At 53.6% G+C, this 16,248-nt stretch overlaps 1 protein-coding gene across 1 annotated transcript; it reads right to left on the bottom strand.

Annotated features, from left to right (window-relative positions):
• Positions 1-1,190: 1,190 nt before the first annotated feature.
• Positions 1,191-9,530, bottom strand: LOC140411531 (dynein regulatory complex subunit 5-like). Its single transcript, XM_072500618.1, has 2 exons — positions 8,442-9,530; positions 1,191-1,590 (listed from the first exon to the last, which is right to left on the bottom strand). Exons 1-2 carry the CDS (start codon positions 9,528-9,530, stop codon positions 1,378-1,380), a joined length of 1,302 nt encoding a protein of 433 aa, XP_072356719.1. The 3' UTR covers positions 1,191-1,377.
• Between the last annotated feature and the right edge of the window lie 6,718 nt (positions 9,531-16,248).

Genomic DNA, 16,248 nt, shown 5'->3' on the forward strand with positions numbered 1-16,248 from the left:
CTCGCCCACACCGCCCCCTCGCCCACACCGCCCCATCGCCCACACCGCCCCATCGCCCACACCGCCCCCTCGACCACACCGCCCCCTCGCCCACACCGCCCCCTCGCCCACACCGCCGCCTCGCCCACACCGCCCCCTCGCCCACACCGCCTCCTCGTCCACACCGCCTCCTCGCCCACACCGCCCCCTCGACCACACCGCCCCCTCGACCACACCGCCCCCTCGCCCATACCGCCCACACCGCCCCCTCATCCACACCGCCCCCTCGCCCACACCGCCCCCTCGCCCACACCGCCCCCTCGCCCATACCGCCCACACCGCCCCCTCATCCACACCGCCCCCTCGCCCACACCGCCCCCTCGCCCATACCGCCCACACCGCCCCCTCATCCACACCGCCCCCTCGCCCACACCGCCCCCTCGACCACACCGCCCCCTCGCCCACACCGCCCCCTCGCCCACACCGCCCCCTCGCCCACACCGCCCCATCGCCCACACCGCCCCCTCGACCACACCGCCCCCTCGACCACACCGCCCCCTCGCCCACACCGCCCCCTCGCCCTCACCGCCCCCTCGCCCACACCGCCCCCTCGCCCAATCCGCCCCCTCGACCACACCGCCCCCTCGACCGCACCGCCCCCTCGCCCGCACCGCCCCCTCGCCCGCACCGCCCCCTCGACCGCACCGCCCCCTCGACCGCACCGCCCCCTCGACCGCACCGCCCCCTCGACCGCACCGCCCCCTCGACCGCACCGCCCCCTCGCCCACACCGCCCCCTCGCCCACACCGCCCCCTCGCCCACACCGCCCCCTCGCCCACACCGCCCCCTCGCCAATACCGCCCTGTGCCCAATCCGCCCCCTCGACCACACCGCCCCCTCGCCCACACCGCCCCCTCGCCCACACCGCCCCCTCGACCACACCGCCCCCTCGCCCACACCGCCCCCTCGCCCACACCGCCCCCTCGCCCACACCGCCCCCTCGCCCACACCGCCCCCTCGCCCACACCGCCCCCTCGCCCACACCGCCCCCACCGCTCCCTTGCCCATACCACCCCGTGCCCACTCCGCCCCTCTTTGCTTTTTGCTATTTAATTGATGGAAAATGCTCAGTGCTCTGAATCACTGTGGTTTATGAAGTCTCTATATGTAAATACCAATTTTTTGCTTGGAAAAAGGTAATTGTGGCAAAATGAGCTTCAAAGGATAGATTTTATTTTGAACACTATAAAAATAGTTTGATTGTGTTTCGTCCAAACCCCTCAATCAGTTGGAATTGTAGAATGAGAGCAGGGGCTGTGACTGGGTCAATTTACCAGACAGTGTTTCCCAGATTGTTGTTGCAGGAGGCCAATCGTCCCATTGAGTGTGTGCTGGCCCTCAGTCAGTCACCAGGTAGTGGTCTGATGGCACCTCGTTGGCTTTGATGACTTTAAGTGGGCGGCAGATGGCATTTCTCACCCTCTCTCGGTTATTGTGCAGCATCTGGTTGATGGCGTATTCATTCTCCGCACCGATATCAGTCAGACGCAGGTCAAACTCCATTAGAGTCTTGTTCATTGTCATTCCCTCTTGTAGCTGCTTCCCAGCTTCCTGAACAAACACAAGAGGAAAGCTTAGTGGAGCGGAGAGAAACAGAGAGACGACAGAGATCTAAGACACAACAGAATCACACAGAGAGATTGAGAGTGAGAAGAGAATTGGTGGAGAGAAGGGTTGAGAAAGACAGAGGATCTCAACAGAAGAGACTGACTGTATCTTCAGATTCAGGAAAGTAAGAAGCAGGAATGGGTCGCCAATAACAGACTGATTCCCGTCCATTTCACACACCATCAGCACTTGGAAATATATCCTCAATGTGGCGGAGTCAAAAACTTAAACCTCGATAACAGCAAAGAAAGCACCTCTAGCAAATAGACACAGCGGTTCCAGAAGAAGCTCACCAGCCCGCTCTCAAGGGCAATGACTGACGGGTAATAAATGCCCATTAGGAAGGGGTATAAACCAAAGTCAAAGTCCCTCCGGGTAGAGACATGTTACTGAGGATGCAGCATTCGGTCTGCTTTTTGGCCACACAAGACTGTAAGGTACCATGAGACTAGCTCTCTCTCGGAGCGGCATTCATTAAATGAGCTGTTCTGGTGAGGAAGGTGTCAAGCTTCTTAAATATTGTTGGAGCTGCACCCATGCAGTATTCCCTCACACCATCAGCTTGAGATTTACGAATGGTGGTTAGCACTGTTGCTTCACAGCGCCTGGTTCGATTCCCGGCTTGGGTCACTGTCTGTGCGGAGTCTGCATGTCCTCCCCGTGTGTGCGTGGGTTTCCTCCGGGTGCCCCGGTTTCCTCCCACAGTCCAAAGACGAGCAGGTTAGGTGGATTGGCCATGATAAATTGCAGCGTAGTGTCCAAAGGTTAGGTGGGGTTACTGGGTTATGGGGAGAGGGTGGAGGTGTGGGCTTAAGTAGGGTGCTCTTTCAAGGGCTGGTCTAGGCTCAATGGGCTGAATGGGCTGAATGGCGTCCTGCACTGTAAATTCTATGATTCTATGGTGGAGAGACTTTCAGAAGGCTGAGGATGTGCTGTTCTTCATACAGTGCCCAGCCATCAGCCTGCGCTTGTGGTTATAATGTTGATGGAGCTGGTCCTGTTAAATGTCATTCAGTGGGAATTCTCAGGAGCTCTGGACGCTTCAGTGAAGGGTGAAAGCTATTACAGGATAGATAGGAGTGTTTTAAATTCATTCACAGGATGGGGAGGCAGTGGCGTAGTGGTATTGTCGCTGGACTAGTAATCTAGACACTCAGGTTAATGCTCTGGGACCTGGGTTCGAACCCCACCACGGCAGGTGGTCTGGCAGGCATGTGACTCCAGACCCAGAGCAATGTGGTTGATTCTTAACCCCTCCCCCCGTCAAAGGGCAACTAGGGCCTGGCAATAAATGCTGGCACAGTCTGCAATGCCCATGTTCCATGAACAAATAAAAATGTGGACCATTCTTTAAAGATAGTCAGCATGGCTTTGAGAGGGGCAGGTCATGCCTCACAAGCCTCATTGAATTCTTTGAGGATGCGACGAGACACATTGATGAAGGTCGGGCAGTGGATGTGGTGTATATGGATTTCAGTAAGGCATTCGATAAGGTTCCCCATGGTAGGCTCATTCAGAAAGTTAGGGAGCATGGGATACAGGGAAATTTGGCTGTCTGGATACAGAATTGGCTGGCCGAAAGAAGACAGCGAGTGGTAGTGGATGGAAAGTATTACGCCTGGAGATCGGTGACCTGTGATGTCCCGCTCTGGGTCATTCTGGGACCTCTGCTCTTTGTGTTTTTTATAAATGACTTAGATGAGGAAGTGGAAGGGTGGGTTAGTAAGTTTGCCGATGACACGAAGGTTGGTGGAGTTGTAGATAGTGTCGAGGCATCTTGCAGGTTACTAGAGGGCATTGACAGGATGCAGAGCTGGGCTGAGAAGTGGCAGATGGAGTTCAACATTGATAAATGTGAAGTGATTCATTTTGGAAGGTCGAATGTGAATGCTGAATACAGGGTTAAAGGCAGGATTCTTGGAAGTGTGGAAGGACAGAGGGATCTTGGCGTCCAAGTACATAAATCCCTCAAAGTTGCCACCCAGGTTGATAGGGTTGTTAAGAAGGTGTATGGTGTGTTAGCTTTCATTAACAGGGGGATTGAGTTTAAGAGCTATGAGGTTTTACTGCAGCTTTATAAAACCCTGGTTAGACCACACTTGGAATATTGTGTCCAGTTCTGGTCGCCCCATTATAGGAAGGATGTGGATGCTTTGGAGAGGGTGCAGAGGAGATTAACCAGGATGTTGCCTGGACTGGAGGGCATGTCTTATGAAGAAAGGTTGAGGGAGCTCGGGCTTCTCTCACTGGAGCGAAGAAGGCAGAGAGGTGACTTGATAGAGGTGTACAAGGTGATGAGAGGCATGGATAGAGTGGATAGCCAGAGACTTTTCCCCAGGGCTGGAAATGGCTGTCACGAGGGGACATAATTATAAGGTGATTGGAGGAAGGTAGAGGGGAGATGTCAGAGGGTAGGGACAGAGATGTCCCTCATGACTCTGGGTCACACGCTGTGTCTGAACTGGGTCACACGCTGTGTCTGAACAGGGTCACACGCTGTGTCTGAACTGGGTCACACGCTGTCTCTGAACTGGGCCACACGCTGTGTCTGAACTGGGCCACACGCTGTGTCTGAACTGGGCCACACGCTGTGTCTGAACAGGGTCACACGCTGTGTCTGAACTGGGTCACACGCTGTCTCTGAACTGGGCCACACGCTGTGTCTGAACTGGGCCACACGCTGTGTCTGAACTGGGCCACACGCTGTGTCTGAACTGGGCCACACGCTGTGTCTGAACTGGGCCACACGCTGTGCCTGAACTGGGCCACACGCTGTGCCTGAACTGGGCCACACGCTGTGTCTGAACTGGGCCACACGCTGTGTCTGAACTGGGCCACATGCTGTGTCTGAACTGGGCCACACGCTGTGTCTGAACTGGGCCACACGCTGTGTCTGAACTGGGCCACACGCTGTGTCTGAACTGGGCCACACGCTGTGTCTGAACTGGGCCACACGCTGTGTCTGAACTGGGCCACACGCTGTGTCTGAACTGGGCCACACGCTGTGTCTGAACTGGGTCACACGCTGTGTCTGAACTGGGCCACACGCTGTGTCTGAACTGGGCCACACGCTGTGTCTGAACTGGGCCACACGCTGTGTCTGAATTGGTCACACGCTGTGTCTGAACTGGGCCACACGCTGCGTCTGAACTGGGTCACACTCTGTGTCTGAACTGGGCCACACGCTGCGTCTGAACTGGGCCACACGCTGCGTCTGAACTGGGCCACACGCTGCGTCTGAACTGGGCCACACGCTGTGTCTGAACTGGGCCACACGCTGTGTCTGAACTGGGCCACACGCTGTGTCTGAACTGGGTCACACGCTGTGTCTGAACTGGGCCACACGCTGTGCCTGAACTGGGCCACACGCTGTGTCTGAACTGGGCCACACGCTGTGTCTGAACTGGGCCACACGCTGTGTCTGAACTGGGCCACACGCTGTGTCTGAACTGGGCCACACGCTGTGTCTGAACTGGGCCACACGGTGCGTCTGAACTGGGTCACACGCTGTGTCTGAACTGGGCCACACGCTGTGTCTGAACTGGGCCACACGCTGTGTCTGAACTGGGCCACACGCTGTGTCTGAACTGGGCCACACGCTGTGTCTGAACTGGGCCACACGCTGTGTCTGAACTGGGCCACACGCTGTGTCTGAACTGGGCCACACGCTGTGTCTGAACTGGGCCACACGCTGTGCCTGAACTGGGCCACACGCTGTGTCTGAACTGGGCCACACGCTGTGTCTGAACTGGGCCACACGCTGTGTCTGAACTGGGCCACACGGTGCGTCTGAACTGGGTCACACGCTGTGTCTGAACTGGGCCACACGCTGTGTCTGAACTGGGCCACACGCTGTGTCTGAATTGGGCCACACGCTGTGTCTGAACTGGGCCACACGGTGCGTCTGAACTGGGTCACACGCTGTGTCTGAACTGGGCCACACGCTGTGCCTGAACTGGGCCACACGCTGTGTCTGAACTGGGCCACACGCTGTGTCTGAACTGGGCCACACGCTGTGTCTGAACTGGGCCACACGGTGCGTCTGAACTGGGTCACACGCTGTGTCTGAACTGGGCCACACGCTGTGTCTGAACTGGGCCACACGCTGTGTCTGAACTGGGCCACACGCTGTGTCTGAACTGGGCCACACGCTGTGTCTGAACTGGGCCACACGCTGTGTCTGAACTGGGCCACACGCTGTGTCTGAACTGGGCCACACGCTGTGTCTGAACTGGGCCACACGCTGTGCCTGAACTGGGCCACACGCTGTGTCTGAACTGGGCCACACGCTGTCTCTGAACTGGGCCACACGCTGTGTCTGAACTGGGTCACACGCTGTGTCTGAACTGGGCCACACGCTGCGTCTGAACTGGGCCACACGCTGCGCCTGAACTGGGCCACACGCTGTGTCTGAACTGGGTCACACGCTGTGTCTGAACTGGGTCACACGCTGTGTCTGAACTGGGTCACACGCTGTGTCTGAACTGGGCCACACGCTGTGTCTGAACTGGGCCACATGCTGTGTCTGAACTGGGCCACACTCTGTGTGTGATACAGAGTAAAGCTCCCTCTACACTGTCCCCATCAAACACTCCCAGGACAGGTACAGCACAGGGTTAGATACAGAGTAAAGCTCCCTCTACACTGTCCCCATCAAACACTCCCAGGACAGGTACAGCACGGGGTTAGATACTGAGTAAAGCTCCCTCTACACTGTCCCCATCAAACACTCCCAGGACAGGTACAGCACGGGGTTAGATACAGAGTAAAGCTCCCTCTCCATGTCCCCATCAAACACTCCCAGGAAGGGACAGCACGGGGTTAGATACAGAGTAAAGCTGCCTCTACACTGTCCCCATCAAACACTCCCAGGACAGGTACAGCACGGGGTTAGATACAGAGTAAAGCTCCCTGTACACTGTCCCCATCAAACACTCCTAGGACAGGGACAGCACGGGGTTAGATACAGAGTAAAGCTCCCTCTACACTGTCCTCATCAAACACTCCCAGGACAGGGACAGCACTGGGTTAGATGCAGAGTAAAGCTCCCTCTACAGTGTCCCCATCAAACACTCCCAGGACAGGGACAGCACGGGCTTAGATACAGAGTAAAGCTCCCTCTACACTGTCCCCATCAAACACTCCCAGGACAGGGACAGCACGGGGTTAGATACAGAGTAAAGCTCCCTCTACACTGTCCCCATCAAACACTCCCAGGATTGATACAGCACGGGGTTAGATACAGAGTAAAGCTCCCTCTACACTGTCCCCATCAAACACTCCCAGGACAGGGACAGCACGGGGTTAGATACAGAGTAAAGCTCCCTCTACACTGTCCTCATCAAACACTCCCAGGACAGATACAGCATGGAGTTAGATACAGAGTAAAGCTGCCTCTACACTGTCCCCATCAAACACTCCCAGGACAGGTACAGCACGGGGTTAGATACAGAGTAAAGCTCCCTCTACACTGTCACCATCAAACACTCCCAGGACAGGTACAGCACAGGATTAGATACAGAGTAAAGCTCCCTCTACACTGTCCCCATCAAACACTCCCAGGACAGGTACAGCACAGGATTAGATACAGAGTAAAGCTCCCTCTACACTATCCCCATCAAACACTCCCAGGACACGTACAGCACTGGGCTAGATACAGAGTAAAGCTCCCTCTACACTGTCCCCATCAAACACTCCCAGGACAGATACAGCATGGAGTTAGATACAGAGTAAAGCTCCCTCTACACTGTCCCCATCAAACACTCCCAGGACACGTACAGCACTGGGCTAGATACAGAGTAAAGCTCCCTCTACACTGTCACCATCAAACACTCCCAGGACACGTACAGCACTGGGTTAGATACAGAGTAAAGCTCCCTCTACACTGTCACCATCAAACACTCCCAAGACAGGTACAGCACGGGGTTTAAAAAAAATAATTTATGGGATGTGGGCGTTGCTGGTTAGGCCAACATTTTACCAGACTGTCCCCACTGTTACCGGACTCCTAAATGACCCTCTTATGGACTGACCTCACTAACACTACACCCCTGTATGCTTCATCCGATGCCAGTGCTTATGTCGTTACATTGTGTACCTTGTGTTGCCCTATTATGTATTTTCTTTTATTCCCTTTTCTTCTCATGTACTTAATGATCTGTTGAGCTGCTCGCAGAAAAATACTTTTCAATGTACCTCGGTACACGTGACAATAAACAAATCCAATCCAATCCAATCCCATCTGTGGCCCGCTTGATTGCTCCCCTTCCACAACATAGACTGCTGGAAATTGTCACGGTTCCTTCGCCAGCACCTTCCCCCCCACGATCACTGGCATCCAGAAGGACAAGAGCAGCAGATACCTGGGAACCCCACCACCTGGAGGTTCCCCTCCAAGTCACTCACCACCCCGACTTGGAAACACATCTGTTTTTTTAAATTTAGAGATGGAAAGAGTTCTATTGGTTCCTTGACACTATTAAATGGTCCCTTTTTGGACAGAGTGTGCGTAGTGGCTTTGGGTAAAAACATACCTGTGTTCAGTTGTGATAGTCCAGAAATTACACTGGACAAATAGCTGCAGGAATGAAGGGTGGTGACTGGAAGGGATTACAGGATAAATTCGAGAAAGAGTCAATGGTTTCAGGAGAAGGTAGAGGGAGAAGGAGTGAAAGAATGAAGACCCTGCCAGAAACCCGGAGTGGTGAATAGGTACCTCGGAGTTTGGTTTATATACATTACTCTAATGGATAACAACCGTTGCTGTACCTCACACATCACCTGCTCATACTGACCGGGCCTAAATTATTACAGGAAAGATCAATGGACTTCAGGTTGCGGTTCTTCATCAGTAGTTCAGAGAAGACCACTGCCACAGGCTCCGTCAGCTCATTGCTCGACAGGTTGATATCTTCCACTGAGGATTTCATAAGAGCTCGGCCCAAGACCTCTCCCCCGTCATCCCCGATTTGATTGAGGCGGAAGTTGATGGATTTGAGGGTTGAAAAGCGCCTGACTTTGTAGGAGAGAGCTTTGGCCCCGTGAGCCGAGATACGATTGTTGCACAGGTTCACCTTCTCCAGGTTTGTCTTGTGTAGAAGTTTGGCCACGACCTTCGCCCCGTTGTCCATGATCATGTTGTGTGACAGGTCGAGTTCTTTCAGCGAGGGATGGTTCAGCATGTACTTCACCAGCACTCGTAACTTCTCATCATCAATCCTGTTTCGAGGGAGTCGGACCACCTTCAAGGTCTTGCAGGAGTGGATGGCCCTTGCAAGGGAGAAGCAATCTCGGTAGGTGAACTGGAAGATATTCCATTCGAAATTCATCCCGCAGTCTTTGACCCCGTACGTCACGTTCAGCTCTTCGAGGTGGATGAGTTTGCTCAGCAAGATGCTGAAGTCAAAGTGATCAACTGACGGCCCATTTCCATCACTATCACTGCCACCATCTGAAGAGCTATCGTCTAATGTCTCAGGGGATTGTTTGACAGGAGGAAGGAGCTGGGCAATGTCTAACGTCTTCACATAGTTTTTACAGAGGGGGACCAGTTCCAGGACCACCTTTACATCGGTGGTGTCCGGGACAAAGAATTCAATGATGTTCTTTAGCAGTCGTTCAAAGAACATCCTCTTCCAGCTCCCCCCGTAATGGGAGGTGTCGCAAACCTCCCAGCATTCAAGGCAGCACCTTTTCCAATAGTCTTCATCGCTGACCAGATTGGCTGTCACTTGCAGTGGGATATTGGTGGAGATCTTTGACAACACCTTGCGTTTGTGCTTCTCCAGGAGTTGGTTCAAACGGGGATGTTCTGTGGTGTGAAAAGAGGGCACAGGGGGAGGTGAGTGAATCAGCAGCATTTTCTCCAGCCACTGTGTGCACATTACTCCTCATTCAAATCAACTGATCATTTCAAAGACTCATCAAATGGCACAGCACAGCAAGTGGTCACCCCATCAGGCCTGGGCCAGCACAGTGAAAGAATTAATCCCACTCCCTGCTCTTTCCACAGAGCAATTCTAGATTATTCCCCTTCCAGTGTTTATCCAATTCCATTTGGGACATTCCCATTGAATCAGCTCCCACTACCTTCTGAGGCAGTGCACTCCAGATCAGCAGTATTCACTCGCCCCTAGCAAACGACCCAGCGACTCCCGCTGGCCAGAAACATGCTGCTGGGAGATGGGAGGATCCACCCTATGTCTGATCTGTAACCTCATTCCATATACCCACTTTCCCCCATATCCCTCAATACCTTAAACTAACACAAACCTACCAATCTCCGGTTTAAAAATAACAACTGCTCTTTATTTGATTGCAAAACTTCCTCCTCCCTTTGTGTGTCCAAGTGTTGCCTAATTTCACTCCTGGAAGCTCTGCTTCTAATATTTAGACCATGTTCCCTAGTCTGAAACTCCCCAACCAGATGAAATAGTTTCAATCTACCTTTAATATCTTAAAAACTTGATCAGATCATCCCTTAACTTCGCACTGCTGCCTCACGGCGCCGAGGTCCCAGGTTCGATCCCGGCCCCGGGTCACTGTCCGTGTGGAGTTTGCACATTCTCCCCGTGTCTGCATGGGTCTCGCCCCACAACCCAAAGGTGTGCAAGCGAGGCGGATTGGCCACGCTAAGAACATAAGAACTAGGAGCAGGAGTCGGCCATCTGGCCCCGTGAGCCTGCTCCATCATTCAATGAGTTAGGGGCTGGTTTAGCACAGGGCTAAATCTCTGGCTTTGAAAACAGACCAAGGCAGGCCAGCAGCACGGTTCAATTCCCGGACCAGCCTCCCCGAACAGGCACCGGAATGTGGCGACTAGGGGCTTTTCACAGTAACTTCAATTGAAGCCTACTTGTGACAATAAGCGATTTTCATTTCATTTCATTTCATGGCTGATCTTTTGTGGACTCAGCTCCACTTTCCGGCCCGAACACCATAACCCTTAATCCCTTTATTCTTCAAAAAACTATCTATCTTTATCTTAAAAATATTTAATGAAGGAGCCTCCACTGCTTCACTGGGCAAGGAATTCCATAGATTCACAACCCTTTGGGTGAAGAAGTTCCTCCTACACTCCGTCCTAAATCTACCTCCCTTATTTTGAGGCTATGCCCCCTAGTTCTGCTTTCACCCGCCATGGAAACAACCTGCCCGCATCTATCCTACCTATTCCCTTCATAATTTTATATGTTTGTATAAGATCCCCCCTCATCCTTCTAAATTCCAACGAGTACAGCACGGGGTTAGATACAGAGTAAAGCTCCCTCTACACTGTCCCCATCAAACACTCCCAGGACAGATACAGCATGGAGTTAGATACAGAGTAAAGCTCCCTCTACACTGTCCCCATCAAACACGCCCAGGACAGGGACAGCACGGGGTTAGATACAGAGTAAAGCTCCCTCTACACTGTCCCCATAAAACACTCCCAGGACAGGTACAGCACGGGGTTAGATACAGAGTAAAGCTCCCTATACACTGTCCTCATAAAACACTCCTAGGACAGGTACAGTACGGGGTTAGATACAGAGTAAAGCTCCCTCTACACTGCCCCCATCAAACACTCCCAGGACAGGTACAGCACGGGCTTAGATACAGAGTAAAGCTCCCTCTACACTGTCCCCATAAAACACTCCCAGGACAGGTACAGTACGGGGTTAGATACAGAGTAAAGCTCCCTCTACACTGTCCCCATCAAACACTCCCAGGACAGGTACAGCACGTGGTTAGATACAGAGTAAAGCTCCATCTACACTGTCCCCATCAAACATTCCCAGGACAGGTACAGCACAGGGTTAGATACAGAGTAAAGCTCCATCTACACTGTCCCCATCAAACATTCCCAGGACAGGTACAGCTAGGGGTTTAAAAAAAATAATTTATGGGATGCGGGCGTTGCTGGTTAGGCCAACATTTATTGCCCATCTGTGGCCCGCTTGATTGCTCCCCTTCCACAACATAGACTGCTGGAAATTGTCACGGTTCCTTCGCCAGCACCTTCCCCCCCACGATCACTGGCATCCAGAAGGACAAGAGCAGCAGATACCTGGGAACCCCACCACCTGGAGGTTCCCCTCCAAGTCACTCACCACCCCGACTTGGAAACACATTTTTTTAAAATCTAGAGATGGAAAGAGTTTTATTGGCTCCTTGACACTATTAAAGGACCCTTTTTGGACATGGACTGCAGCTCCAAAACATGGTTTTGTGAAACAAAAATTGCATTTGACAAATTTATTAGAGATTTTCGAGGATGCAATAAGATAGGAAACAGGATTTGGATTTCCAAATACATTTGATGAGGTGTCTGATGAAAGGTTACAGCACAATGATAGTCCTCCCGAGGTTGCTGTTTGTGTTTCAGTGTCTCCCAATCTTTATTTGAGGACAGATGTGGTCGGTGTGCGGGAAGTCCTGTGAACCATGTACACATGTCCGAGGCTGACGGGATTTTGGCTGGGATTTGCGGACGTCATGTCAGAGATCCTGGATGGGAGGGCGACTCCAGAGATGGCAATATTGGGAGTGTTGGAAGATCCAGGAGCCCAGGGGTCCCTCAGGGGGGGGGGGGGGGGGGGGAAAGAGAGGCGGGCGGTTTGGCCTTTCCTTCCCTGTCGGCCCGGAGACGGGATTTTGCTGGGATGGACTTCTTCAAGCTGAATTGACCGTCAGCAGGAGGGGGGGGGGGGGGGGGGGCGAAGCATGGAAGTGATTGTCAGGGCAGGGAATCTAATGTATGGGGGTAGTTAGGGTTTAGGGCTGGGGGAAGTGGGGTGTGCTATTGTGGAGGTTGTGTGTGTCAGAACTCTGTTGTTTAAAATGTTACAATGTGAAAATTATAAATGCCTCAATGAAATATTTTCTGAAAAACAAAGTTCCAGTTGCAGCGCAAGGTAAGAGCTGGTGGTGGTGGGCTGAAGCGGGGCTGAATGGATGGGAAGTTGGCCAACCAGCAGGAAACAGAATCAGGATAATTGAGTCATATTCTGGTTGGGAAATTGTAACGAGTCAAGTGCCACATAATCAGTGCTGGGGTCTCACTATTTACAATCCAGGGAGAGAGTGTAAGGTAGTTACAGTGTCTGGGAATATGTAAAGAGGTAGGTATGTGATGCACGGTCAATGACCACTAAAGCGAGGTTGTAGTCCAACTGAAGGCTTTAATAAGCTAGATGTTTCCCCCAGCAGCTCAGGTACAGAATGAAGGCTGCTGGGGCGGCACTGGTTCTTATACCCCGCCTATCAGGGCGGAGCTACCATACAGCTTGACCAATAGAAAGCATACAGTTTCCACCAATGGTGCTTTAGCCTATCAGGTACCGTAATACCTATAATACCACATTCACCCCCTGTTAAAAAAAGAGTCCGGCGGGGGTGGTGGCCTGAAACTACAAAACATGGCAACATGGTATAATTAGTTATGGAGGTCCCGTAATATCTCCGTACAGTGTTTAGTAACTATTTACAAGTCTGATAGCTATGTACATTTGATGGCGTATATTTACAGATTACAATTAAAATGAAGTAATCAGTCGATCGGGGCCCTGGTCGTCCTCTGTGATCGTCGGAGCTTCGGTGGCGACTCCAGGAGCGTGGCTTTGATCTCCATGGCAGCTTTGTCACCCCTAGATGGCGCTGGTGGGGAACAACGGTTGACCTGGGAAGGGAGCGCCTGCAGGGGGCGTCGGTGGGTGGGGGGGTCTAGACGGGGCCGGCAGAAGGACCGACCCTCCTGTAAGGTGCCCCGGTGAAGGGGAGGGTGGGACTGGCGGCTGGAATGTGCGTGGGGTTCCGGCGGGGGCCAGGTCCCGTAGGGAGACCGTATCTTGTCGGCCATCGGGGTACGCCACGTAGGTGTACTGGGGGTTAGCATGGAGCAGATGTACCCTCTCGACCAACGGGTCCGACATGTGTGCCCGCACGTGTTTTCGGAGCAGGATGGGTCCGTGTGCTGCCAGCCAAGTCAGGAGCGAGGTCCCAGAGGAGGACTTCCTGGGGAAGACAAGGAGACGTTCGTGAGGTGTCTGGTTGGTGGTCGTACAAAGCAGTGACCGGATGGAGTGGAGGGCATCCGGGAGGACTTCTTGCCAGCGGGAGACAGGGAGGTTCCTGGACCGTAGGGCCAGTAGGACCGTCTTCCAGACCATTCCGTTCTCCCTCTCCACCTGTCTGTTACCCCAGGGGTTGTAACTGGTCGTCCTGCTCGAGGCGATGCCCTTGCTGAGCAGGAATTGACGCAGTTCGTCGCTCATAAAGGAGGACCCCCTATCACTGTGTATGTAAGCGGGGAACCCGAACAGTGCAAAGATGCTATGGACGGCCTTGATGACGGTGGTTGCGGTCATGTCGGGGCAGGGGATGGCGAATGGGAACCGGGAGTACTCGTCAATCACGTTCAGGAAGTACGTGTTGCGGTCGGTGGAGGGGAGGGGGCCTTTGAAGTCCATGCTGAGGCGTTCAAAGGGACGGGAAGCCTTTATCAGGTGCGCTCTCTCTGACCGGTAGAAGTGCGGTTTGCACTCCGCGCAGATTTGGCAGTCCCTGGTGGCTGTCCTGACCTCCTCGATGGAGTAGGGCAGGTTGCGGGTCTTGACAAAATGCAAAAAGTGAGTGACCCCCGGGTGGCAGAGGTCCTCTTGGAGGGCTCGGAGGCGGTCCACTTGTGCGTTGGCACATGTGCCGCGGGACAGGGCGTCAGGAGGCTCGTTTAGCTTCCCGGGACGATACAAGGTCTCGTAGTTGTAGGTGGAGAGTTCTATCCTCCACCGTAAGATCTTGTCGTTTTTTATCTTGTCCCACTGTGCATTATCGAACATGAAAGTAGCCGACCGTTGGTCAGTGAGGAGAGTGAATCACCTGCCGGCCAGGTAATGCCTCCAATGACGCATAGCTTCTACTATGGCCTGGGCCTCCTTTTCGACTGAGGAGTGGCGGATTTCGGAAGCATGGAGGGTACGGGAGAAGGAAGGCCACTGGTCTGCCCGCTTGGTTGAGAGTGGCCGCCGGAGCTTCGTTGGATGCATCGCTCTCGACCTGGAACGGGAGGGACTCGTCGGTGGCGTGCATCGTGGCCTTTGCAATGTCTGCTTTGATGCGGCTGAAGGCCTGGCGGGCCTCTATCGACAGGGGAAAAGCTGTGAATTGGATCAGGGGACGGGCCTTGTCCGCGTAGTTGGGGGCCCACTGGGCGTAGTAGCTTAAAAACCCAAGGCAACGTTTCAGGGCCTTGGGGCAGTGAGGGAGGGGGAACTCCATAAGGGGGCGCATGCGTTCAGGGTCGGGGCCTATAACTCCATTTTGCACTACGTAGCCGAGGATGGCTAGGCGGTCGGTGCTAAACACGCATTTATCCTTGTTGTTTGTAAGGTTCAGGATTTTAGCGGTCTGGAGGAATTTTCGGAGGTTGGTGTCGTGGTCCTGCTGGTCATGGCCGCAGATGGTGACATTATCGAGATACGGGAATGTTGCCCGTAAACCGTACCGGCCAACCATTCGGTCCATCTCGCGCTGGAAGACCGAGACCCCGTTAGTGACACCGAAGGGAACCCTTAAGAAGTGGTAGAACCGCCCATCTGCCTCGAAGGCAGTGTATTTGCAGTCACTAGTATGGATGGGGAGCTGGTGGTAGGCGGACTTGAGATCCACGTGGAGAAGACCTTATAATGCGCGATCCTGTTTACCAGGTCGGATATGCGGGGGAGAGGGTACGCGTCCAGCTGCGTAAACCTGTTGATGGTCTGACTGTAGTGGGTGCCTGGAACTCGCTACCGGAGGAGGTAGTGGAAGCAGGGACGATAGGGACATTTAAGGGGCATCTTGACAAATATATGAATAGGATGGGAATAGAAGGATACGGACCCAGGAAGTGTAGAAGATTGTAGTTTAGTCGGGCAGTATTGGTCGGCACGGGCTTGGAGGGCCGAAGGGCCTGTTCCTGTGCTGTACATTTCTTTGTTCTTTGTTTTGTTTTTTTGACCATCCTATGCTTCTCCCCGGTCTTTACCACCACTACTTGAGCTCTCCAGGGGCTGTTGCTAGCTTCAATGACCCCTTCCCTCAGTATCCTTTGGACCTCTGGCCTAATAAAGATCCGGTTCTGGGACTGTAGCGTCTGCTCCTGGTGGCGACGGGTTTGCAATCCGGGGTGAGGTTCGCAAACAGGGAAGGCGGGTCGACCTTAAGGGTCGCGAGGCCGCAGACAGTAAGGGGGGGGTATAGGGCCGCCGAATTGGAAGGTCAGACTTTGAAGGTTTCACTGGAAGTCTAAACCCAGGAGTGTAGCCGCGCAGAGGTGGAGAAGGACGTAGAGATGGAAATTTTTGAACTCCCTTCCCTGGACCGTGAGGTTTGCTACACAAAACCCCTTTATCTCCACTGAGTGTGAACCGGAGGCCAGGGAGATTTTTTGATTAAGAGGGTGGATGAGGAGAGAACAGCGCCTTACCATGTCAGGGTGTATGAAGCTCTCCGTGCTCCCAGAGTCGATTAGGCAGGACGCCTCGTGCCCGTTGATGAATACGGTCGTCGTAGCGGTTGAGAGTGTTCGAGGCCGAGACTGATCCAGAGTCACCGAGGCTAATCGCAGCAGTTGAGGGTTCT

Source organism: Scyliorhinus torazame, chromosome 4 (assembly GCF_047496885.1).
Source record: "Scyliorhinus torazame isolate Kashiwa2021f chromosome 4, sScyTor2.1, whole genome shotgun sequence".
In the NCBI taxonomy this organism is placed as follows: Eukaryota; Metazoa; Chordata; class Chondrichthyes; order Carcharhiniformes; family Scyliorhinidae; genus Scyliorhinus; species Scyliorhinus torazame.

Excerpts from the sequence above, each read along its gene's own strand:
- LOC140411531 (XM_072500618.1), bottom strand. The coding sequence starts at position 9,530 with ATGTGCACACAGTGGCTGGAGAAAATGCTGCTGATTCACTCACCTCCC. Across the intron at positions 1,591-8,441 it reads CCTGTAATAATTTAGGCCCG|GAAGCTGGGAAGCAGCTACA; the intron begins GTCAGTATGAGC and ends GTGTTTGTTCAG.